We start from the raw sequence: 24280 nt of genomic DNA, 5'->3' as shown, positions 1-24280 counted from the left end.
TTATCAATTGTGTAATAGTGCTTTACATGTTTTAAGTTTCTGTGTGGGAAGGCGCCAAACAGACTACGGGTACGAGGGATAAATTTTCAGTTCGTGGTCAAAAGTAACCGCCATTGGATTTGTTTTACTTTAATATGCTCTGTGATTAAGAAAAGAGACTTTTGTTACCCGGAACTAATAAGGAGCAAGACTAAAACCCATCACAACGTGGTCTCTAGCGTTTCCCGTGCTTCAGGCAGCTCCTCGCTTTTACTTTATGCTGTTATTACTTGGTTGTTGTTGTGATTATATCAGTTTTATTTTTACGACAATGATTTAGTATGAATCAACTCTCGACTATGTAGGTAGCTGAAATGAACCAAATGTAGCAAAGAGTGTGCGCTATTGGGTTGATTCGCTTGTTTTAAAGTAAAGTTTGTGCTCGAGCAGAGGCAGCTGACAGGTACTTCAAATGGCTGGCTCAATCTTCCGTTCTTAATACTAATCATGCGGGTCTTTTTTGGAATAATTACCTCCTGCCAGCCTCTTCTTTTCCTGGTTGGCCTACAGTATTATTCACTGCCACTGTCAATCTTTGTGAACCTCTCTCAAGGCTGTCAAGTTGGTGGGTAATGTCAACCTCAAAGGGCAAGTCCCCTCCTTCGTGTTCCAGTACCTCTTGGCTGTTCAACCACTGAAATCAAATTAAAACAAAAAACGTCTCAACAGTTATTAGGGAAATTTTGAAGCTGGATGATTAAAGAAATATCAGGCATGGCATGACAGAAGATTTCCAGATTCTATCAGTGGGCTTCTTCTAAGCCTCTTAGCCCTTCCCGGTATCATTTGCAAGTTTGGATACTAGACGAGAAATTGTCAAAAATGCAGCATCTCCAAGCAGTAATTTGTATTCTCTGAAACTTGACTATAAATTTATTCGATCCTGGGTATAAACACCAGACATCAAACAACACAAAACGTCCCTTTGTATTAGCCACTGAACTAAGGTGAGCAATGACGTATATCAAGGTCTAAACCAGGAGCTTTTTTCTTTATCCCCCAATTTACTCTCCTGCTATGATTTTTGCTTAAGTTTTGTTTCCTTTGGAAGTTCTGACTTTAGCATTTGAAATACGATAGCCATTCCTCCTGCTATGTAATCTCCTTTGTGCCTTAATTGCTAGGGTTCTGTAGCGTAAAAAGTTGAACGATTGCAAGCAAGATTGACACGATAATAAAGACTGCTGATAGATTTATCAATTATCGTACCACTTTACAACGATAGAATACGTTGTCGAAGCGCAAGACCACTCTTTTGGAGACCGATTTCCACGATGGTGGCACATAAAATACTTTCTCGTACCACACCCAGCCAACGAAGTCCCTAAGCCAGCGGTCTTCTGTGATATCATTATAGCTGGAAGGAACAGGCATCGAAAGAACATCGCCAACCTGCATTAATTGATAACGTAATGATGAGTATTAATCCTTTCACTCTTAGGAGTGACCAAAAAGAAACTATTCCTTAAAATTCGATAAATTTCGAGCGAACAGGTGATGATGTGATAACTGATTCAATCAAAATCTTTTAATATACGATCTTTACGGAGTTTTGAATTTTCTTTCGATGATATTGTTTTCAGTCAAAATAATGATTTTTTTTTCTGTCCCTTTGGTAAGAAGAATGTTGAACTGGGTTAACAACCTGATTGAATCAGATAACCGAAAGGGCATCTAGTCTGCGGGAAGTGCTGACACAAGACTTTGCAGGAATCTAGCATTATGTATGAATTAAGAGATAATCAGTCAAGCTTTCTGCAAAATGTAACAGTGAAAGGCTTCAGAGCAAATGGTTCTCAACATTTCTCCCGTGAGTCCACTCTGTTCAAACCTCATTTTTTTCCGTTTAGGGAGTGTATCTGTCTGGTCAAGTAATCTGATTAGATTTTGCCCGTGAATCAAAGCAATACATATGTGTAGCTGCTGTTTACCTGTGCTAAGGGCAAGGAATACCACATCTCATCGAACCCGATTGAGGAAATATCCGCACGGAAATCCCACATCCCGTCCAAAGATTTCACTTGCCGAGTTTCGGATTCCCTGGGGTACAGCATACCTCGGAGAAAACCCTCTACGAAGAGACATTTCAGAGACAAGATAAATAAAAAGGTTTGACAAGTCATCGACATTCCGTTTGTTGTCTTCCCTCAGAAATTCCGTTGTTATCGTTCGCAAAAGCTAATTTACCCCTCCACCTGTTGGGCACATGTCGCCGTTCAAGTAAACAAAAGGATGTTTAGTTATGGTTTTTCTGTCTTGGCAGTCCAACATCACAAACAAATAACAGCCTGTTCGATTGAAGGAACTTTCTTGCCGAGTATGTTTTGATTTCGGAGGTTAGGGAGGATCGATGGGTAATTCAACACGAGCATGTCATACTTGTCAAATGTCCTCCACGCTTATTTATCAGTAGAGAAAAAGTTGCTCTACGCACCACTGTTTTCATATACTTCGTAGACGGTCCGTAAGTCACTTTTTGGTAATTGACGAGTTTTCTAACAAAACAATTCTAACCTCATGACATTTCTTACTTATGCAACAATGCTAAGTAGCTAACTCTAATTGACAAAATGTTGCTCTGTGATTAGAAGCGTACAATAAGTTGAGAAGTAAGTCTGAAAAAGTTCACGATAGGATAGCAAAGGAAAAAGAAGCTAGACCAGAGAAAAGGTGTACTGTTTCCTCTTGAAACTTTTTCAACAGATACAAATATTGTCTTTGCGCGTCTTCCACGCCAACTCAGTGTCATAAATTGTCAAAACTAGCACGCAGGTACAGCTTACCCCTTGGCAACCACAGCCTACGAGTCTCTATTAAGAGGATCAAAACTATCATCATGAACTGCTGATACTACAAAATTTTCAGGATCAAATGTCACTAAAAACCCTTTAAAGGTTAAACAGGTTTTGCTTCAAACCAAGCTGTTGATCTATTGTACGTTAAGCGAAGTAGCGGTAGACAGCTGGGATAAGATGCAGGAAAGACGCCCGGATACACTTTGCCCCGAAGGAGTTAAGTCAATCTTTGTATCTCATTCCCTTACTTTATTGAGTGTGTTCCTATCCTGCTAAACTAATAACGTTGTGGTTTCCGACATTTTGAAGGCAAATTTCCGCTTTGCAACAGATAATTCAAAATATAAATATAATTATTGCATTATGTTACAATATCATAACATTAAATTCAAGTTCATATTTTTGCTTTATGGTCGCCTCTCAGAGTTACCGCCTTTGTTCTTTAACCTCTTTCTTCCATAAGTTTGTAAGTCATAAAGAAAAAATGACGCAAACGATGATGACGCAGGTAGCGTTCTTTGAATAAGTAACCAAATTGGTTCTTATGCTCTCATAACTGCGGCTTCTTACCCCACGCGTTTCAAAGTCATGGTCACGCTGTTATGATTAATTTCATGCGGCTTACATGCATGCAGTGTTGGTGGTAATTGGCAGGTGTTCTTGACAGTTTAATGCTATCATTTGTCATGTTAAACATACTAATAAGTTTGTTTATAGATGTTTAAAGTTTTTGCCAGTTCAGCTAATCAGCATTCTTCCTCAGCAGCCTTGAACAAAGTGAAGTAGCTTTTACGAGGCAGTGGTCTTCATACCAAAGCACACATAATCCAGGTAGAACCATTGAGACTTTTCCCGTGTCACGAACAAGCATAGAAATCCTTTTAAGTTGAAAACAAAAAATTACTGCTGTGAAGTTTCACTTACAAATGAAAACATGTCATGGACTATATTTTCAGGTCATTATATTCTGACACTCAGTCTCAACGAATTTCACAGGTCAACGCAATTTCATATCTAAAGATTCTCGCCTAAAACCCACATCTTCAGCGGGATATTCATCGAAACGATAAAATTAGCATAAATTTATTCGCATTTGTTCTCAATCAAGCAGCTTGTTGTCAATTTCCATTCTCGATTCGTAGCGAGCATTCATAAAGTATGGATATGAAAAAAGATTTAATTATGATAGCTATCCAGTGGTTATTATCTCTTGCTATTAACATTCCAGCTCTGACAATGAATTATCACTTCCGCAGCCGTTTCCGAGGAAACAGCTGTCAGTTTCTCGAGAAAAACAAGAAGATCAAACGTCCCGTCAATTCAAGATATCAGCTGCGCTGACAAAGAACGTCGTCCTAAGCTTTTAAGGATCTTTAGGGCAGCAATCACAAACCAATACTCTTTCAAAGTGTTTTAACTTTGATCGATTTTCTAATCACAGTGATTGTTAAAATCTTGTCAGTACCAGGCCTTGCATACTTCGTTGGATGCGTAGAAAATACCGAGACATTTAGAAAAATATCTAGATATAACGAAATTTAGGGAAAAATTGAAACATTTAACATTTTCTTTAACATCAGCTTTTTCGCGGCAGAATGTTCGGGATAAATATAAAAATTATATGTATTAACCTATGCATCCACATTGTCTTGCACAGCTTTTTCAACTCCCTCATCTGAAAAGTTTGACCTAGCTTTTTTTAAAATTAATGGTAATTTTAGAAGGGATATGCGACATTCTAAGAATTTTGGGATAGCTGACTTTTGAAAATTTCCAGGGATATATTTAGGCGATTTTATGTATAAAGGCCTTAGAGTCGCTATTACAATACCATAATGCATCGATAGCATGTTATTTTTATATTCTGGAATGCGTTTTAATTAAGCTGATAGGAGTTGTAAGTACCTTTACTAGCGTAATAATACAACGGGTGCTATACATGGTAACTGAAAAAAATTGATTACAAAAATAGACAGACAGTTTGTCAGTTATTGTGTTATCGTTACTATTTTTGTTCTATACATAATATTCATAATTGTAATGATCCCTTGAGTGTTCGCACAAGTTGACGGTCCAACCTGCAGAACCAACTTACCCACTGTTATTTCAATACTAGAAATGATATTGCTTTTTTTTTATCGAATTAGAGAACGATATCAAACTCTTTTCAGATTGTATCAAACGTTGACCCAAAGACTTTGAGACTCTGTATACAAGATACTACTAAAAGACAATGAAACTGGCGTTCAGTTATAAAAAATTTTTCATAATTTTTTTTTTGCTGAAACAAGAAAGGGATCTGAGAGGAGAGCAAATCAAACGAGGCGTCAAGAAGAAATTAACAGTTTGCTTATTACAAAATTCAGTTTTGTTGAGTAATTTAAAAAGTGCGACAAACAAAACAGCAGCAACCACAAGAAGAGACATTTTTGTTGAGTGTGCTCCCGAAATATGCTTGCTTGCGTAGCTTTAAGCATTCAATGAGAACATCACACAAGGAACAGGTGTATGGGAAAGCACACCTTTACTGTACTTGGGACCTATTACATTGAGCGCCTACGGGGCAGATTATACACCTGTGACTTCCTTATTGATGCTCTCTTTGATTTGTCCTAGTTCAGGCTGTGCTTAAAGTTTAGTCGTATTTTATCTTTGCTCTTGCGACTTTTATAGTAAATTTCATTCATGGTAGCTGTTATTTCTTTCCAATCGCTATACTGAATTGTGAGCCAGAGAAGCTAACGCAAACGTGAATTCAATAAAGCGCAAAAAGTTTGCTTGCCTAAAAGAGAGGCAAAGCATATGGGAACAACAACGGCTAGAGATAGAAAAGGTCGTAAAATTTGCTAATTTAAAACTTGAAAATTTTAACGCAAATTTCAAATTTTTTCATGCACAGACCTTGACCCACCCCTGTATCTGTAATAGTATCAAGTCATTACGTCAAAGAAAATCAAGAAAAAGTCACACGCGGAAGACTGTGACGTTCATCAGATCAGATCTGATAATGTAACATCCGCGAATTTTTTCAAAGAAGATAACGTTTACTTAATTCTCGACTCTCAAAGTTCGTGAAGAGAATGAAAACACTTCCTTCACGAATCATTGATCAAGAAGAATGAATAGCGCTGATTGAAAATTAAAGACTAAACTAAATATTGACCAAATGCAATTACGGGCTGATAACAGATAAGTTGGAGCGTCATAGCTACACCAGTTACGTGGGTCACCCTAAGGCGGGTCAACTTCTACCCTGCCTACGCAAGTGAGTACTGTACACACTAAGAATATATCATAACTCAGTAAACAAGCTCTTCGCGCAATACCACAGCGCCTTCGAGAGTCTACTCGTAAGCAACGTAATTCCGGGAAAATATACGCCACATGTCAACATCCTTTAGTTTTCTTCTGAGGAAGTGGAAGCAATAGGGTTACCTTCTACAGTGACTTCCATCGTTGAATTAAGTCATTTCCTGTCATTCTTTACCAAACTCCTTACAATGAAGTCAAATTGACTATGAACGCTAGATAGCGATATTGTGCCCCTTGGAATTACTTACAAACTACCCGCCTATTTCAGGTTAGGCTGAGTTTAAACTTAACCTAGTTTGCGCGTGCCCTTGAATCAACATCGATTGATGTACAATATTAACTAACTTTACTACGAAAGTAAAACTTTACACCATCCCAAGAAACCTGATACAAAGCTTAGTGTCACTTTTTAGGATAACACTTCTGCAGACTTTCACTGAACGTCTTTTGGGAGAATTGCGCGACCTCATGGCCGATGAACTCTTTAAAAATTATCCAAATCTACTTTCTTGGGAAGTTTTTAATAAGTCACGATATTAGAGGCAGAGAAAAGGTGTCTAAGGCCAATATCTTGATTAGAAATTATGCGTGCGTCCAATGCTAATATTGCAAAAACAAACACTTGAAGAGTGTTTCAAAGCCACTCTGTTGTGTTGGCGTTATTTGTCTAGCAGGTCGCCAGTGGTGCGTTTAGCGGTCTGTTACAAAAAGTTTCATTTGCAGTCCTCTTAAAAAAAAAATCTTAATGTTTCCAAGAAAACAATTGGAGGAGATTAATAAAACACATCAAAGATAAAGTCTTTTAGCAACGATGTGAAAAGGAAGCCGTAATTGACTTTTGCCCGTTCTGCCATCAAATGGGCCGCCATCATGGTTGATCACGTGGCCTATTATTTCTGACCAATGACAAGCGAGCAAATTGTAATGAAGGGCTCGCAAATGTTCATCGCGAGACGAAATTTGCAAGATAAACCAAGCTGCCCAGCCAAGATGGCGGACTTAGAGGCGGTTTTGGCTGATGTTTCCTACCTAATGGCGATGGAAAAATCGAAATCCACGCCTGCGGCTCGTGCAAGCAAGAAAATCATCCTGCCTGATCCATCGTACGTAGATTATTGCGATCGCTTTAAATTTATATCTCTTGGATTGAGTTTGTTAACCACAGGATTTAGTTTCATCGAGAGCGTTGTTGCTTTATATTTCCAGTGTTTACCATGTAATGCACAAGTATTTGAGCGAGAGGGGAGAGGTGCAGTTCGACAAAATATTCGACCAAAGGATAGGTAAGTGGTTTGATGCCAAAACATAATGGATCATTCAGCTGCACAGTGTTTTCCTACGCGCATTCTCGAAGGAGCAGAATGTTTGATGTCGGCGAACACTACTTCAATTCATTTTGAATGTTTTCGGTGTCCCCTAATGTATCATGACCTTATTTTATTCTTATGATCAAGGATACCTGGTTTTTAAAGAATTCTGCGAAACTCAGTGCGATGAACCAGTCCCTCAACTAGCGTTTTATGAAGATGTGAGTAGCCGAGTTTTTATACCTTGCATTAATATATTTATTTACCTATATATTTTCCTAGCTCAGCGCAGGAAGCTAATAGGCAGCCGCAGGTTTAGTAGAATATTTCTTGAGTGGGCGGATGCTGGTTTTGCAAGTTTATTTTTAAGGGAAGAGTTTGATCAAATTCAGCCTTGAATTTCTCCCGATAATCTGGCTGGACTGTGTTCAAATTAACGCTAATAATACACAAGCGATTTCTACAATTCGGGAGTGTTTTGACGGGATATACGAGCGATCTGTGAATACGGGTCGGATTTTGAACTATTTAGCTCCTCTTCCCGTTTTGATCATCAGCATCATCTTGCAGGAGAGAATATGCAGTATTTGTTGTTTTGAAAGGCTTGTGTTCACTTAACGTCGAAAGGAAGTGTAGATTGGCGTGGTATTGTAAGGGGTACGCAAGATTTATCCACGCGGACCACAGACTATACAAACATTCTTCCTGCTTGTACTTTGGTACTTTATTCACCGCGCAATACCTTACAATAAATAATGCAAACGCAGGTATTCCTCGTAGAGAGGGAACTTCAACTGTTGTTCGCCTTAGACCTACCTTTATACCATTTGTTTTGTTACCTCGGTTGTGACCAGTTATATGTCATGTCGCGAGGAAATCACCGGTAAAATCATCGCTCGAATGGCAACATTTACCACAAACGAGGGAGCTTAAATTTTACGATCTGTAATTAGAGTGGTGTTGCAATCGGTGAAAATATACAGTTCCTAAAATCCTAGTAACGTCGAATTGAATTTAGACTTGTTTTGCTTTTCTGAGTAAATAGCTTTGACATCGACACCTAACACGTTTGGCTCAATTGTTGCATATTGAAACTCGATTCTTGGTATCATTTTTTGACAAAAGACCGTTACAGTCGTTTTCTACTCGCAATTCGAATGAGAGATCAAAGTAATGTTGGATGATGGATCGTTGGTCGATTCAAAACAAGACACCTCTCCTTTTACTTGCTTGAATTTATTCATGTAAACACAGCATACTGCTGGAAAATCATCTATCAAGTGCACTCTTATTTCTGTTATGAAAAAGGGTGCGCATGGCTTTTTCCTCTTTCGTGGATATTATACAGAATTTTATGGCGTTTTCATCTCTAACTTTATGTCAAAATAAAAGCCAAAGAGACAAAAGAACGTTTTTTAAGAAAATTTTTGTCTGTTGCGATTCCCTGTCGTGCTGGCCATCGCATGATTCAATATAAATATGGAAGATCTTCCATGGAGTCGCAGCATAAAATACTGTAATACAATTAAATTGATTGTAGTTTAGCTCGTGTAGCTTAGGAAGATCACCCATAAATATCGACCTAACAAGATCCCATAGAAGTTTCATGATTTTGGTTAGATACTTTCGCCAAAATTTCGAACCCTCAAAGTCAGGTTTTCTTTAGTGAATTATTTATGAGTGTATGGCACACAGAGGTCTTGAATTAGAATTAGTTGTCTCTCATTTAGATGCTGTGGAAATTTTTCTCATTTTACTTTAAAGATGAATGGATGGTATACCTCTTGGGTTAAATTCGTTTACAAAAATGACATTTGTAATTTCGACAATATAATTTTTTGCGGACATGGTTTAGTTATTTGCTAATAGTTTGTAAATTCAGTATTTTGAAATTTTTATGTTGAAAGAGATTTAATGCATGAGGCATTGAAAATATGTTCATGTATTTTGTGTTGCCTGGTTATTTGTAGTATATGTCTTTTGGTACTTTTCTTGTAATTTCAAATTGTTTTTGTTTACCCGTGATTAAAACTCCTCTCAAACAGGTGATCAAATTTTATTTAATTTTTCCTTTTGTGAGTCTGTTCTGTAGACAAAATTAGTCAAAATTTCACACTTTTATCATACTTGGTATAAAATTTAGATTGTGGAAAGCTGATTTACCCATTAACTTTTAGGACCTACTGTAATCTTACATATTATTTATGACATTAAAATTGGCACAATTTGTCAAAATGCAAGTCAAGTTTTGCAAAATTATTCAATCAGGTGAAGATAAACTATTTGCATATGTTCTGATAAATGAAGGCTGGCTGAATATTGAACCAGCCTTGTTTAATTAAGGCCGAATCCAATTGTACTTTGTTTTAAAGGGTTTTCCAAGGTATGTTTTATACCTTAGTCCTTTTTTATCCTAAAGTCTATCCTATTTTGATCAGGAATCATACAGTCACCTTTTTCCGACTTGCTTCTTTGATTTACATTTCCTATGAAATTTTGACATTTGAATCCTTTTTTTGTAAAATCACTGACATGGTGACACTACAACAATAAAAGTTGAGACTGTAACAATATTATGCCAAACACTATAAGGCTTTGAACTGTTTTTGAGAAAATAGTAACAGATTGTCATTATTTAGAGTGTTAATTATGAGTGACATTCTTTGATTAAATGTTTAGTCTTGAGCCAGGATGAGATGTCTACCCCTTATGAAATAACCAGATATTAATCCAAACAAAATGTCTGAAACATGCAAAGAAATGCTTCCATTTAAAATGCTCTTCTTAGAATAAGCAGTCTGTCTATGATTTTTAAGTGTTCCAGTCAAGTAAGAAAACTGCTTAGTGCTATATATTTAATGAAGCTGACCTTGCCAAATAAAAACACTAACCTGAAGAAAGGTACTTTGTTATGCACCATGCATAATGTTTTTCACCTGAATATTCACATCTGTTTTTTTTTCCAACCTCTTCTCTTGGTCATGTTTTTTTTTTTTTTTTTTTTTCATGTTCCTATAAACAAGATAACTACTACAGTTATTTTCATTATTCAGCTATAGTAACCATGGATGATTTTTCCGAGTTGTATATTAGAAATGCCACATAAATGTTTTCCCTTAATATTTATTTCTTAGGTATTCCTCTGATTTCACAGTCAAGATTACAGTGCAAATGGTCTTCTTTCTTGTAACAATAAACATTTTGTGATCTTATGGGTCTAACTCTCTCTTGCTCCTCTCAGTTAATTCAGTCACCTTAGATCAAAGATGTTGTCTGATGTTGATTGTTGAACCTCTTAAGCATAATCATGATTTAAGTGGATTTTAGGAAGTACAGCTGTAGTCTTGTGTTGATTTCTCTCACACATAAACAACCAGACAAGGTAGTTATAGTAGCTTGATTGTTTTGTTGCAAAGGAAATTGGAGTAGAAAGATCCAGCAATGGTCTAACTGGTTGGTTTTTGTTCTTGGGCAAGATACCAAACTTGCACACTCCCTCTTTCCACCCAGGGGTAGCCTCTAATGGACAAGTATGCCACTAAAAGTGATGCTTTGAGTCACTTCAGAATTTGTAGAGTCGATGGGCAGCTAATGCATTAACTAGCCAACATTCTTAGTAAAATAGAGATCTTGGATTTAGGTCAGTGTTGATAAAGAGCACAGTGAGAAGTTACCCTTGCATATGCAGCTACATTTTAGAGACAGCTGAAACATACACCACCTGTGCTACAGTGAAGTTCCTTTCAATGCACTGTATTTTGAGATTATTTTTTTATGACTGGAGCAGAGAATTATGGGCTTATGCTTATGATGCTAGATTGATATGTAACAATTAAATTTTAAGTTGCTGTGGATCTCTCCAATAATAGATCTTAGAAGACATAAGAATGTGGTAAAAACGTTAATTCCTTTTTTTGTTCTCACTCCATTTTTATGTCATCTGTGAGCTATTACAGAACAGACTCATGGCAACATATGATTTATTTGTTGATTACAATTGTAAACTACACTAGTCCAATGCTTGACATATTCTCACTTGACATCACCAGTACTACCTATCACTAATCTGTTCTTGGTGTTTTTTTCTAAGGACTCAATTTAATTTCCTCTTTTAAGAAAGACTCTAAGAATGCGATTGTAAGAAACAACATGTAGCAGCTGATTTGTAGTTCATCAGTTTGATTTATTTAACAACCTTACAATAAGTGTAGTCAACATATAGCTTTAGGTTAATTGCAGGGCCCGAATCATATACTTGGGTATAATCTTTTGTTCAGTATTATTTTAATTGTTGATACTATTTAATTCAATCATGAGGTACAACTCAGTTAAAAAAAAACTCAAATTAAAAGATTTAGTTAGTTATGGTTTAGAATCAAGAAACCTAATACCGCTGAGAACTTTTACATTGTGTATGATTTTTACTTTGTACCAATGCGAGGAGATTACTGGAAATGGGAGAGTAATTACAACTTATTAAAACAAACGTAATCTTTTCTGAATCAATGCAGATTAGAGAGTATGAAAAACTACAGTTCCAAGAGGACAGACTGAAGATGGCTCGAGAAATATTTGACAAGTATATAATGATTGAGCTCCTCGCCTGTTCTCATGTAAGTGTTTTAGCACCATACACCCAAATTATGCAGCTTTACATAACATGTACTTGTATGCAATGGTAAAAAATAGTTGGAGTATCACTGTTGTTGTCATTCTTATCGTGTAATAATTACCATTTTTATCGTTATTGATACAGTTATCATTATCCTAGATTTTCATACTAATGAGGCAATGTAATTGTCCTTTAAAATTCTGGGAATTTTTTTAAGTAGAAATTTCTGTACAACAAAATCTGAAAATAAGAATGAAGTACATGTATTGCCTCTTCTTTTTTTACCACAGTCTTTCTCTAAAAGTGCTCTGGACCAAGTGCAGAGTTCAATAACAAAAAAAGAGCTTCCATCTACACTGTTTGAGGTAAGAATGTGTTTAGCGGTACTGTCTTGACAATTGATTAGTTATTTTTGTCTCTATTGCTGTTATACCAAGTTCAAATTTAGTCACACAATTTTCAAGAAGGTCAGTTTCCTATGAAATAAAATTATCTACATTTCAGTTTGCGAAACAATTATGCAACAGTTGTTTTCCTTTTGATTTGTTTATGTGTTGACTTGTTTGTTGGGTCATTTCATTATCCTTCCCATTATTTTATTTATCAACTTTAGCTTTATGCTACATGCAACAGAGTTCATTCACATTCAGAATTAAGTTCATTTTAGACTTTTTCACTTTGATGCTAAGTTATTTACATTAGACATTCAATGCAATTATTGGTACTGAAAAATTTTTCTCTAATTGCTCTAGCCATACATGTTGGAAATCAGAAACAGCCTAAGAGGGTCAATCTTCCAGAAGTTCTTGAAAAGGTAAGTCCTTCGTAGCCTTAAACTTCAGGAGCAAATGTTACAACTATTATATTACATCATGGTAGATATTAACTTTCTTTTCTTGTTGCTGATTATCTCTGATTCAGTAATTCCTTAATTGTTTGTTCACAGTGATAGATATGTCAGATTTTGTCAGTGGAAAAATGTGGAACTTAATATTAATGTGAGTATGCATTTAAGGTACTATAAGCAGTTTTAGTGATATGATTTTTAAGCAGGGCCTTGCCATGTGTGAAATATTTTTCTCCTACTCTTCACAGCTAACCATGAATGACTTTAGTGTACATAGAATTATTGGTCGTGGTGGGTTTGGAGAGGTTTATGGATGCCGAAAAGCTGACACTGGAAAGATGTAAGAGTGAACTGTGTAATTTTGTGAATGGATATTTTGGATTAGAAAGGACAAGTCAAATAGGAATCTTTGAATTCAACTGAGGGCTTGACACTAACTTTTCAACTTACTAGCCAATTTGCTAGTGACAACTTAGATGTTACAACAATTTCAGTTTGTTTACTAGCCAAATTGGCCGGTGGAAATTGAAAACCATGAGCCAAAACTGAATTTCTACTAGTCTGTGACTAGTTGGCTATACCATTAGTGTTGATAACTAATTATGATAAGTTGAAACTTAGATTAAATGGAATATTTTTTATATTCTTTTTGTGATAGGTATGCCATGAAATGCCTTGACAAGAAGAGAATCAAACTGAAACAGGGAGAAACACTGGCACTGAATGAAAGAATAATGTTGTCCATGGTCAGTGCAGCTTCTGTTTTTTTCTACACGTGAGAAGCAATTATAGATTGATAAATATAAGGACAAAAACTTATATATTTAGTAAATTGATATTTGAAACTTGAATTAAAATGACTGTTTTTTGTTGTTATGAACTACTTTACAGGTGAATAATCCATTCATTGTGTGTATGACCTATGCCTTCCAAACTCCAGACAAACTTTGTTTTGTGTTGGACTTAATGAATGGTAGGAAATTATAACTGGTGTTGATATTCCTAGTTGTTGTTAGGAAATTTGATTTAAGTGTGCTGTTGCCTGCATCTAACCATGACAAATGGTTAGATGCAAGCATATTATTTGGTAAAATGAATAATTTTACCTAATAATATCAATACAATATTATAGGAAAATTCATTATTTGAAGAGGGAATTCCACTTTAAATTGCTTGCGAAAACTGAATTGTAAAGCAACTCATGCAACATTGGTTTTCAAGAGCAATTTAATGCAAAACTCACGAGTCAAGTAAAGGATTTTCTATGAATCACATAATTGATTCAAAACAAGAAATAAAGAAAACAGCATTACCTACAGTTGTCATGTATACAAAGATGCAAAACAACATCACAAAGCCTTGTTTTCAACTCACAATTCCACGCTAAATACCTCACTTCGTTAACCAATCAGAATGTGAGATTTTATTCAATGATGAGATTCAAACCAGAAAAATGACAAGAAGAAAGAAATGTATCAGCAAGGGAATATTGTGATCAACCAGTAACACTGGTTTTTTCAGTTGGGATTATAGGGAATGTGTGGAGGACAATGGAAGGTGCTGAATTTGAGATCTTAAGAATGGAAAGGTCAACAGAATAAGGTTAATTTTCAAGATGCACAAGACACCTTAAAAGTATTATTTAATGACAAAGCTTTTTTTGTGCCAATCAACTTTTGCCCATTTTCTAGGTGGTGATTTGCATTATCATTTGTCCCAACATGGTGTCTTCAGTGAAGATGATGTAAGTTTATGAAACTCTTGGTAAAAGCTTCCCAATTAAAACTAGATTTTTTTTTTTTTTTTTTTTGAGTTACTAGCTTGAATAAACTGCAGAGGCAGCACATTTTGTTTTTTTAAGAAATTAATACTGAATGAATAGGTAAGGTTGTTGAACTTGCGCTTACAGTTTTTTTCCCTGCATATTTTATTTCAGGTACGATTCTATGCTTCAGAAATAATTTTGGGATTGGAGCACATGCACGATAGAAAAATTTGTTATAGAGATTTAAAGGTAACAGGCGCTGAAAGTTTCATTTGATAAACTATGTTGTTCCTTAGTCTTCTATTTTGTATTTGTATTTATTTTTCTCCTCCATTTCAACAGGTCAGAGTGTATTGAGTAATTACAATAGTTGAGAATGTTTGCACCTATTTTCGACAACAGCGAGAGAGGGGGAGAAAAAACATCGTAGCGTTTGTAGATTCGCAGTACGAGAAGATGAATTTCTCGCGAAGCAGTGAAAATTCTGTGCTGTTAGAAGCTGCAAACTTGCATTCACGGTGTATGAAATTAAGTCATTTTGAGGTACTTACATGTGCACAAGTGGGCCTCGTATTTCCATAAATTCGATCCTTCCTTCATTAATCAAGAATGTTAGGCACGTTCTCTGTTATCTTTCCCTTCAATTTTCCTTTACTTTCGCCATTGTGATGTGTTTGGTTTGGATAGCAGTAGGCTACCACGTGACTAATTTACATTTAGTCATCGGAGACATTGGCGGGAAAATCTTCACGGTTAGCAAACTCTTTCCCAGGCTTCCATTCTTTGCAACAAGGAGTCTAATGCCGGAAAGAAATCTGTTTTGTGCGTCGCCCCATTTTGATATTCTACGTCCTCGCCCTTTTGTGTTAAGATTTAATCTAATCAGTTACCTTGATTAATATTTCAGCCCGCAAATATTCTGCTGGACGAACACGGACACGTGAGAATATCAGATCTTGGACTTGCCTGTGATTTCTCAAAGAAGAAGCCTCATGCCAGTGTGTAAGTGATCAGCAAGTTAATAATCCACGAAAGATTGGATGCCTTTCGTGTTAGATATACTTTCCAGGGTTCGACACCTATCTACCTGCATTACTAGCCACCGAGCAACTGATTTCTAAAATGTGCTGGCCTGAAACACAACTTGGTAGCCCGGATCAATTTCCCTCGAGGTCTACTTCAACCCCAAACATGCAAATCTTCCACTAAACTTATTGGTCTTTTAAAATGATAAAGAATGGTACAATCGCTTCAAGTGCGAAGCGATCGTGTTTAGCGATGTGCAAGGCATCGCAACGTCGGTAGGGAGAAGACTGGGGAAGACATTGGCCATTAAGCGTAGAGTCTCGGATTTAAGGATGTTTACGATCGACACGCAAGACAAAAAAAGACGCCAGAAGATGAAAGGGTTGTGCCTTCTTTATTGGTATTATCATTACAATTTAGTCTTTCTTGTTTTTTAATCAACTGTGAACTTCAAGTAAACTAATTATATTTAATTTCTTTCAATTTTCCTACCAGCCAGCGGGCTATTAAACGTGGTTTTTTACTAGCCCGACCAAATTTTTACTAGCCTCGGGCTACCGGGCTAGCGGAGATGTCGGACCCTGCTTTCTTGGGTTTTAGCTTTTCCAAACTATCATTATAGTTAATTGAGAGTCGAAAGTGAACCGGGAATGCTCTGGATTTGCTTTCTTTCGCTTCGTAACTCGGGTTACATTCCTAACCACTCATATTTGAAAATGAAATTAAGTCTGATGTCATTACTTGCGTTTTCCATGCTTAGGCTCTCTGCTTGTCTTTACTTTGAATTCCTACTGGCTATTCTTGATTTTTTTTTTTCTCTCTCCTTTCTCTTGGTCTTTAGGGGAACACATGGCTACATGGCGCCTGAAGTTTTAAAGAAGGGTGAAGCATACGACTCTTGTGCTGACTGGTTTTCTCTCGGCTGTATGCTCTTCAAATTGCTCGTAGGGTAGGTACATAATTGAATTTCTTTTGGTTGTACTGTACTTGTTTGAAATTCTTCTTTCATGACCGCGTGACAGCGCTGGCTTGCGTAGCAAGTAATTGTAAGGAAGTTTCAAGCGGCAAAACAGCGGAAACGAGCGGTGGGTTGAAAGTGAAAATAGCCAATCATCTCTCGTGAGTGCACCTCCCTTATTTTTGCCATGTGCTGCTATGTCAGTGCTAGCTTAGGTTCGGGAACGAAAAAGCACTGGCGGATTAAGAGGAGGGGTGTTGGGGCTCGCACTTTTGATTCTAAGTAATACGACGAACCAAGCAACGGAAATACTAAATTCAGCAAACAGCTCTCAAGATCGACCCCGTTCCCTTGCCTGGACATAATGACCCACCTCGCCAGCCATATTTTCCCCCCCTTTCTTATCATCACAAAAAAATCTTGGGTGACTTAGTTTTATGCTATTACTCCCAAAGAATGTGCCGTTTTGATTTCTTTACCGAAGACACTAATCCTTTTTTACCCTCGTTTTGCAGGCATAGTCCATTCAGACAACACAAAACAAAAGACAAGCACGAGATCGATAGATTAACGTTAACTTACGTAAGTAAATGATCGAAAACTGAGTCCTCTTGTTAGGAGAGACTTTGGTGCCTCCTGGAAACTAGAGAAGGCTTCTAAAAAACGTCTGTGAATGGCTAAACTAGCATCGTCATTATTCGTCTCGTAGGACGTAGAATATCCAGAATCGTTTTCTGAAGAAATGAAGTCCCTACTCGCTGGTCTCCTTAACAGAGATGTCCCCAGCAGACTTGGGTGCAGAGGCTCAGGGTAACTTTGCCTTTTTATCTTTGTACTTGTTTGAGTCTAAGAGACCGATGTCGGTCAGTCTTTGGACAAAGCATTGGACGAGTGTTCAGGAGTCAGAAAAAAACCTTCAAAAGAGAACTCCACTAGGCTGAGGGATTGTAACTAAGTTACTAAACGGAAGCTTGAAATTGTGTTTCTTTCGTAGGGCTATAGAAGTGAGACAACACGAGTTTTTCAAAAGTAATGATTGGAAATTAGTTGAACTCTTAAAGGTGAGAGGCATTGTCTCGAACACAAACATTTGGTGTATACCTAAGCACACCAGTTGTCAGCGGTTACTTTGCGTAACATTCTTTGAATACTCTTAGTAACGAAGATTCAAATTTATGCTAGTGAGTAGTATTAGTTCCAGGTACCGTTTTCAAATTGTATGTTGTAAGTTTCTGATCAAAGCCTTAATAATGGACGCTCCTGAGCTCTGTAAAATGTACTTCTTGATGTTGAACACTTCTTTCGGAGTACCATTAGGAGTACAGGGTACTCCGAATAGCACAGCTACATGCGTAATGTCTGACTTTTAATTGATGAAACTGTTGCAATGGTGCTGAATGTGCTGAATGTGCAGATTGTTTATATTATTCGAGTCGTTCAAAACTTGAAATGAGGTCACTCTTTATTATTCGCCTTTTCCTGGGTTTCTGAAGAATTAAAGGCTGCCATGTCCAAATCGCTGAGGTTAATAAATGATAACAGATTTTGTTGATCATTGTTGATGATTTTTGTTTGTTTGTTTGCTTACTTGTCTGTGCAGTATCCACCGCCACTTGTGCCTCCAAGAGGTGAAGTGAATGCCGCTGACGCGTTTGATATCGGCTCATTCGATGAAGATGACGTCAAAGGAATTAAGGTAGGCACAGTGATAAAGTAAGGCAGCATATGCCTTCGAGATCACAAGCTGTACAGGCTAGGTGCCCAAGGGTAAGGAGATGGACGCCAGTAGGATCTGCTTGATAACTAGTCTATGCTTTATTTCTTTTCCATTTTTTCTTTTTACCATGTCCAAGACTTTGGCAATGAAACTCGATTCAAAAGCCCCCTGAATGACAAATTTATTCAGCACAACGTTTCCATTTAGGCTTAGTAAGCGGGTAACCCGTTCAAATAAAAGCGATCCTTACAAAAACCAATAACTCTTTGATGTAACAAGTGAATTTATAAACATTGCTATCTAGATGACAGATCAAGATCAAGAGATTTATAAAGACTTTAACTTGACTGTGTCAGAAAGATGGCAGCAAGAAATAGCTGGTAAGGGATGTCACACGCACTTATGTACAGTTAAATCCATTTTGACATCTTCCTATGGCTAATCGTGGAAAAAGCCTCTTGATGTAACGCTGAAGCTATTGTGTTAAGGTTTATACGATGGACAATACACTTGCCCCGCAGTAAAGAGAATTTGATTCACACTACACTTTCACATGTTACCCCCGGGTTCAAACCATTTACTGCAGAATTTGGTGTTATCAAAAATGTTGACAATGTAAATTGGCCACCGGAAAGAGTTTCTAAAGCTGAGTTTTCTAAACCAAATCATCTTGTAGTACCTCCCCGAGGCAGCTCCACAGTTTCTTCAGAAAACTTACCCCCTCTATTCCACAGTGAAGTGGTCAAAATCGAGGGTTTGAAGAAAAGAACCAAAGTACATCATTATCCAGATTTGTATGTGTAATAGAACGTTTTCAAGTGTCTAAGTTGTTTTCTCTCAGTATCTCCAGTTTTGAAGTGCATGTGGTTTTTGTTTCTTGTGTGCTTGTGACTTGGGGCATTGTTTTAAACTTTTTTGTACATTTGTAGAAACTGTATTCAAAGTTGTCAACGAAGAACATGACAAGTTAGAAGCCAAAAAGAAAGCGAAACATCAAAATTCCATGACGGGTGAGTAGTATAATTCGGATGCAGGTGTCACTAGTACTCAAGGGACACTGGGACAAAGGACCCGTCACTTTTCTCGAAAAATACCGGGCTCATGAAGTTCTTCAATGGAGGCTTTAAATTGTTTTCTGGTGATACAGTGTTCTGTCAGTTTGTTTCAACGTTCTTTCTAAGTAACACGGTGATTTTCTTGCCATCAGTCAATAATCATTAAGCAATTTCCTGTTTAGTTTCGAAGGTTCAGGTATTCCTTATTGCATTGGTTCTGCCTCATATCTATGTAATTGGTCTTGGAAATCCGGATTTCCCTTTCGACCAATCAGATACAAAACCCAACCCAAATGCCAGTTGTTCAGTTCGGTTTTCCTGGCGCACTTGAGGCCCGAGACTGCATGTGTTCTTGGACGTTCGACTCTCTTAAAGCACTTAATTCTCATATAAATATGTCAATTGTTATAGTAGCAGAGGATGGAGACCGTCTGTTGGAAGGCTACCTTTACAAGCTGGGAGGCACACTAATGAGTAACTGGCCAAGAAAGTACTTCCATCTCTTCCCCAATCGACTGGAATGGCGAGGCGAGCAAGCTGGGGTGAGCGGAGCGATTTATTTAATTTGTTTCACTATGTAAGGAGTTTCAGTGGGGAGACATCGTAAGGTCTTATCACTTGAATAGATCAATTGGGAGCATATCTTCAATGATTGATACAAAGGGTTTTGGATTTCTTAGTCAGTCGGTATCAAAGTTTTCCTCTTTTGAATGGAGTTTTCGCCAAAGATGTAACGATTAATCAAACAAAGACAAGCCCAACTGAAACAAAAGACAAGCCCAACTGAAACAAAGAGAAGCCTAACTCACCAAAAGCCCATTCCTCTCTCTCGCTTTTGATATGTTCTACCTAATCATTCTAAGCAACATATGGCAATCTGTGGTCTTTCCTTACACTTAGGTAGCACGGAAAGCCGTAAAAATCTTGAACAAAAGCTCATCTTTCAAACCGGACGTCTAAATCCCACAGGGATCAACGAACGCTTTTTATTCCACTAATTTATTCTTGTTTTTCTCGTTGCCATGTTCCCACCAATAACGTAGCTCCATTCTCTGCCTTTAAAAGCACACACAACCCACAATTCCTCTATTCGCTCCGACGAAGGGCTAACGCTCGAAACGTCAGCTTTTGTAATCGTTACGGTGGCCAATTTACCACTTCAACTTTGTTGATATATCCAAATTATTTCGTTACTCCCACCGACGCAGCCCCAAACAGTTTCTTTCGAAACTATCAGCCTTTATTCATTTGATATGTTGGGTTTGTGAGGGCTGCCGAGACTCAGATCCTCTTCATTACTTATTCTTACTTTAATTGAAAGTCCTGCGAGGTGATTGGTGTTATTGTTTTCATTTTTTCTTGCAGCAAATGCCGAGTCTTTTGTGCATGGAGAATATAACGGGAGTCGAAGAGACGCACGTCAAAGGTTTCAAATGCATAAAAATCAGTACTAACATCCGGGATAACAGGGATCATATTCTCAGAGCAGAGGTGAGTTGAGGCGCGACTGGGGCAGCATGGCCTATAAATGTGCTATCAGTTAACAGGTACCCCGGGAACTGATGTTCAAGTTGTGTGTTTCGGGCCCTGAAAGTTGTATTACGTGCATATGCAGCCCGGCCAAAGTCTCCCGAAAAGTGTTGTGATGCGCGCATTTGATCATATCCACATGTTAATTTGCGCAATATAAATATTAAATTATTATTATTATTATGACGCAGTTTATTGAACTTCAGCATGCCAGGAAAAGAAAGTTTCATCGGGCGCACAGCGTAACCTATGAAACTACACATCGTTGCACTTATAAAAAAATATAAAAACCTATTTGCTAGCATGGAAAATTATTTAAGATACAACTAATAGTAATATACCATCGCTAATTTACAATCTATTATTAATATACATAACAACTAAGTCACTTTCTGTGAATAAGATTACTGTAAAACTTATAAACTAAATTCTCTACATAAGTCGATTAATCTTCTAATATACGAAACTCAATATTTAAATTTCCTTCAATGTTTAAAACTATCCTTCAAATTAATATTCATACGTAGGAATAAACTTCATGCTTGTATGATGTTCTTATAATGTTCAACCTTTCAAAAGTTTCTTTTGTAGTTTTACTGTTCATGTTATGATCTTAAAAGTCCTCGCAATGTTCAACGTACTTGACACTACAGACTTCTGCATGTTTCGTAGCACATCTTTCGTCTTTTTCCCAACAACTTCCGTAATCCCTCTTCCATAGTTCTTGACCAACCCCCAAGCACGTCCATAATAATATTGTGCTGCTGGACTGTATATCCAGGGTACCGTTCTTGTAACTCTTATCGTAGTGTTATTATTGTCGCAGAGAAATCAACTGAATGCTACATTCTAATCAGGCAGTACAGGGCGAAAACCGTAACCTGTGAGCCATGGAGTAAAAAATAAATGTACATTAACTAATCCTAAAAAGCTTTTCCGTTGTGTATACGGTCCTCCTTCTAACAGGAACTCAAACTGCCACCTTGAAAGTCCGGGCAATATTCAGCGTGCCCGAGAACACTGCCCTCTGCATCTTTCGTAGTACGTCTGTGCTTCTGCCTCCCACCAGCTCGCGTATCATGACATCCAGCTCCCGTGACCACCCCCCGAGGGCATCCATAATGATGTTATATTGCTTCACCTCGTAGCCTGGGAACTGCTGCCTTAATTCCCATTATTATTATTATTATTATTATTATTATTATTATTATTATTATTATTATTATTATTATTAAGTTAATTTGGTCGGTATCCTTTCGCTTTTGTAGCATAGTACTTAATGAAATTAAGAATTAATTGAAGAACTTTTCATATTTCTCTTTCGTTTATCGCCTCACTTTCAGACCGAGACTGAATTTCAAGAATGGATGAAGGAAATCAAACAGTCATTCCAGCAAGCGCAGGTCATGATGCGCGCAGGCGCCAAAATTATGAGCTCTGGTCATCGCTACATCACGCAATACAGCAAAGAAGAAAACGGCCCTGTGTCGCCATGAACTGCTCATTCTCACGCAAATCACTCGAACATGTACATACACACAAATACAAAGAAGTCAACCTTGATCAAGCCTTTAATCCTACTGGTACAGTACGGTAAAACGTGACACAGTTGATAGGGTTTGTAATGATCGGTGCAACAATTATCCATCGTGTTACATGGCCTGTCTACGACTCAAGAAACGAAGTATGTATGATACGAAGATTGTGCAGTACTGTAGCGATCGGGAAGAGAATTGTTTTGGATCATAAAGAGTCGAGTATAGAAAATTTTATCAGTAGTTTTAGGTCTGTTACAAAGCTGCCCACGAAGTTGCAAATTATTCATCAGTCATTTTATTCATTTTACTTTCGTCTTTATCGATTCTGTCAAGTACCGAAAGTGTACGAGACCCCTTCGTGCAGCGACAACTAGAAAGAAAATTATGATGTCCATAGGTTTATTATGAAATTTCTTCAACTTTTTCACTTGTACAAATTCGTAAGTAATAATTAACGTAACACATAACAGGTTTCTGCCAGCTTCATCTCTGAATGTAGATGTGTTGTAGATGGATTTTCGCTGAAGGAGAGAGATACAAGTAGATCGACGTAATAATGCTATATGAAAAACAAAAGTTTGAAACATTTACATCGAACTGACACAGCGGCAAATTTTTAGCCTTATCGACGTGATCGGACAGAAAAGGGTAATGTTTCTTGTCGATGCTGTATGTATTTATTTGCAAGACAATCAAATTGTAGCGCTGTTTAAAGATGGCCGTGAAATTTTGTCTTCGCCCTTGTATATGATTTGTATTCTTGAGAAAGCTTTATATAAACTCTACGAACTGTGTGGAACGCTAGTACTTCTTTAGAGATGAACTAATATCAAGGTTTCTTTTCAGTTATTAGCTAGCCGGCAAAATGATGAACTTTTATTAACACTCGTACAAGGTACCTCCGTGATCAGTTGGAAATAAGATGTAACCATTGAAACTTAGTTTAACAGGGGAGTGAAGAGTTTGATTATGTTCTTAAGCTTTGATCCAAAGCCAAATTCTCCTGGCTCTCTTTAGACAAATACAAAAAAAAAGTGAGGAGAATTTCGTTTTTCTCTAAGGAATAACTATTTCAGATATGTAACAAGCTAAATGGTATCATCTGAAATAAATGCTATGCATTTGTCCCAGTTTGAGAAAATAAATAGCAAATAGGGTAGCATTTAAATGCGTTTTTGAAGGTTTTCGAAGGAGTAAACAACCTAACTCCAAATATCAATTGAATGATCGGCGAGGACCATTGACGAACGAAAGAGCAAATCCGAAAAGCTTAAAGAAAAGAGAACGTCACAAATTATTACATTCTGTAAACTTAAAAATCAATCTTCTCCGAAAGTCAATTTTAGAGGGTAAAGAGAACAGTATATGTTGATCTAGAGGCTTTTTATATTTCTTTTTGCCGGACATCGTTAAGTAAATTTCCTGTCTCCATAAAATAGAAGGGACTTTGCAACCTTAACTCAATTCTTATAAACGGGCCATAGTAAGTAAGAAAGTCTCAGGGCCCGTGACGATTGTGGTTGCTGGTTGTGTGGTCTTGAAATAGTTAAAAGGTATCATGTTCGTTGTAAAAGTATTCCAGAGAAAGGAAACCTTACGGTTGCCTTCTTTGAGAAAGTACAGTAAATAAAGGAGTTTTTATTTGCGCTGTTGCCGTGTGATGTTGGACAATAAGACCTTCATAAGAGAGAGGGACCAAATTTTGATTTATTACCAGGAATCGTTATCCTAACAAGCAAAAGATATCATGGTTTGATTGATAAATGATGGGAGTTTCAA

The 24280-nt window shown here is 37.2% G+C and overlaps 2 protein-coding genes across 5 annotated transcripts in view; one reads left to right on the top strand and one right to left on the bottom strand.

The window, feature by feature from the left end:
• LOC111345370 (beta-glucuronidase) overlaps positions 1-15544 on the bottom strand; it is a 20828-nt gene extending 5284 nt beyond the window's left edge. For 2 of the 3 annotated variants that reach the window (XM_022952656.2, XM_088742595.1), the window contains exons 1-3: positions 1971-2192; positions 1249-1431; positions 513-673 (exon numbers count right to left, since the gene is read on the bottom strand). In XM_022952656.2, the coding sequence (XP_022808391.2) occupies positions 513-673; positions 1249-1431; positions 1971-2168 (542 nt within the window). In that variant the 5' untranslated portion in view covers positions 2169-2192. Of the gene's footprint in view, positions 1-512; positions 674-1248; positions 1432-1970; positions 2193-10344; positions 10466-15228 lie in introns of those variants that run through there. The other variant, XM_088742594.1, reaches the window with a different exon arrangement.
• LOC111345132 (G protein-coupled receptor kinase 3) lies at positions 7093-24146 on the top strand. Of its 2 annotated transcripts, none has more exons than XM_088742593.1 (23): positions 7093-7249; positions 7353-7429; positions 7601-7674; positions 11965-12066; positions 12356-12430; positions 12818-12879; positions 13012-13063; positions 13161-13252; positions 13571-13658; positions 13804-13885; positions 14604-14656; positions 14849-14926; positions 15585-15679; positions 16545-16652; positions 17177-17243; positions 17371-17471; positions 17656-17722; positions 18262-18357; positions 18683-18758; positions 19308-19388; positions 19848-19975; positions 20799-20924; positions 22307-24146. In XM_088742593.1, exons 1-23 carry the CDS (start codon positions 7137-7139, stop codon positions 22457-22459), a joined length of 2046 nt encoding a protein of 681 aa, XP_088598719.1. In that variant the 5' UTR covers positions 7093-7136; the 3' UTR covers positions 22460-24146. The 2 variants fall into 2 exon arrangements, with proteins under 2 accessions (XP_088598719.1, XP_088598718.1); XM_088742592.1 differs by having other exon boundaries at positions 19845-19975.
• Positions 24147-24280: the final 134 nt, after the last annotated feature.

This window comes from Stylophora pistillata, chromosome 13 (genome assembly GCF_964205215.1).
Source record: "Stylophora pistillata chromosome 13, jaStyPist1.2, whole genome shotgun sequence".
Taxonomy (NCBI): domain Eukaryota; kingdom Metazoa; phylum Cnidaria; class Anthozoa; order Scleractinia; family Pocilloporidae; genus Stylophora; species Stylophora pistillata.
This window is presented reverse-complemented; position numbering and strand designations above follow the sequence as displayed.

Coding starts and splice junctions, on each gene's coding strand:
- LOC111345132 (XM_088742592.1), top strand. CDS start 7,137: ATGGCGGACTTAGAGGCGGTTTTGGCTGATGTTTCCTACCTAATGGCG. Junction 19,389..19,844: donor ACATCAAAATTCCATGACGG/GTGAGTAGTATA, acceptor CAATTGTTATAG/TAGCAGAGGATGGAGACCGT. Junction 19,976..20,798: donor GGCGAGGCGAGCAAGCTGGG/GTGAGCGGAGCG, acceptor TTTTTCTTGCAG/CAAATGCCGAGTCTTTTGTG.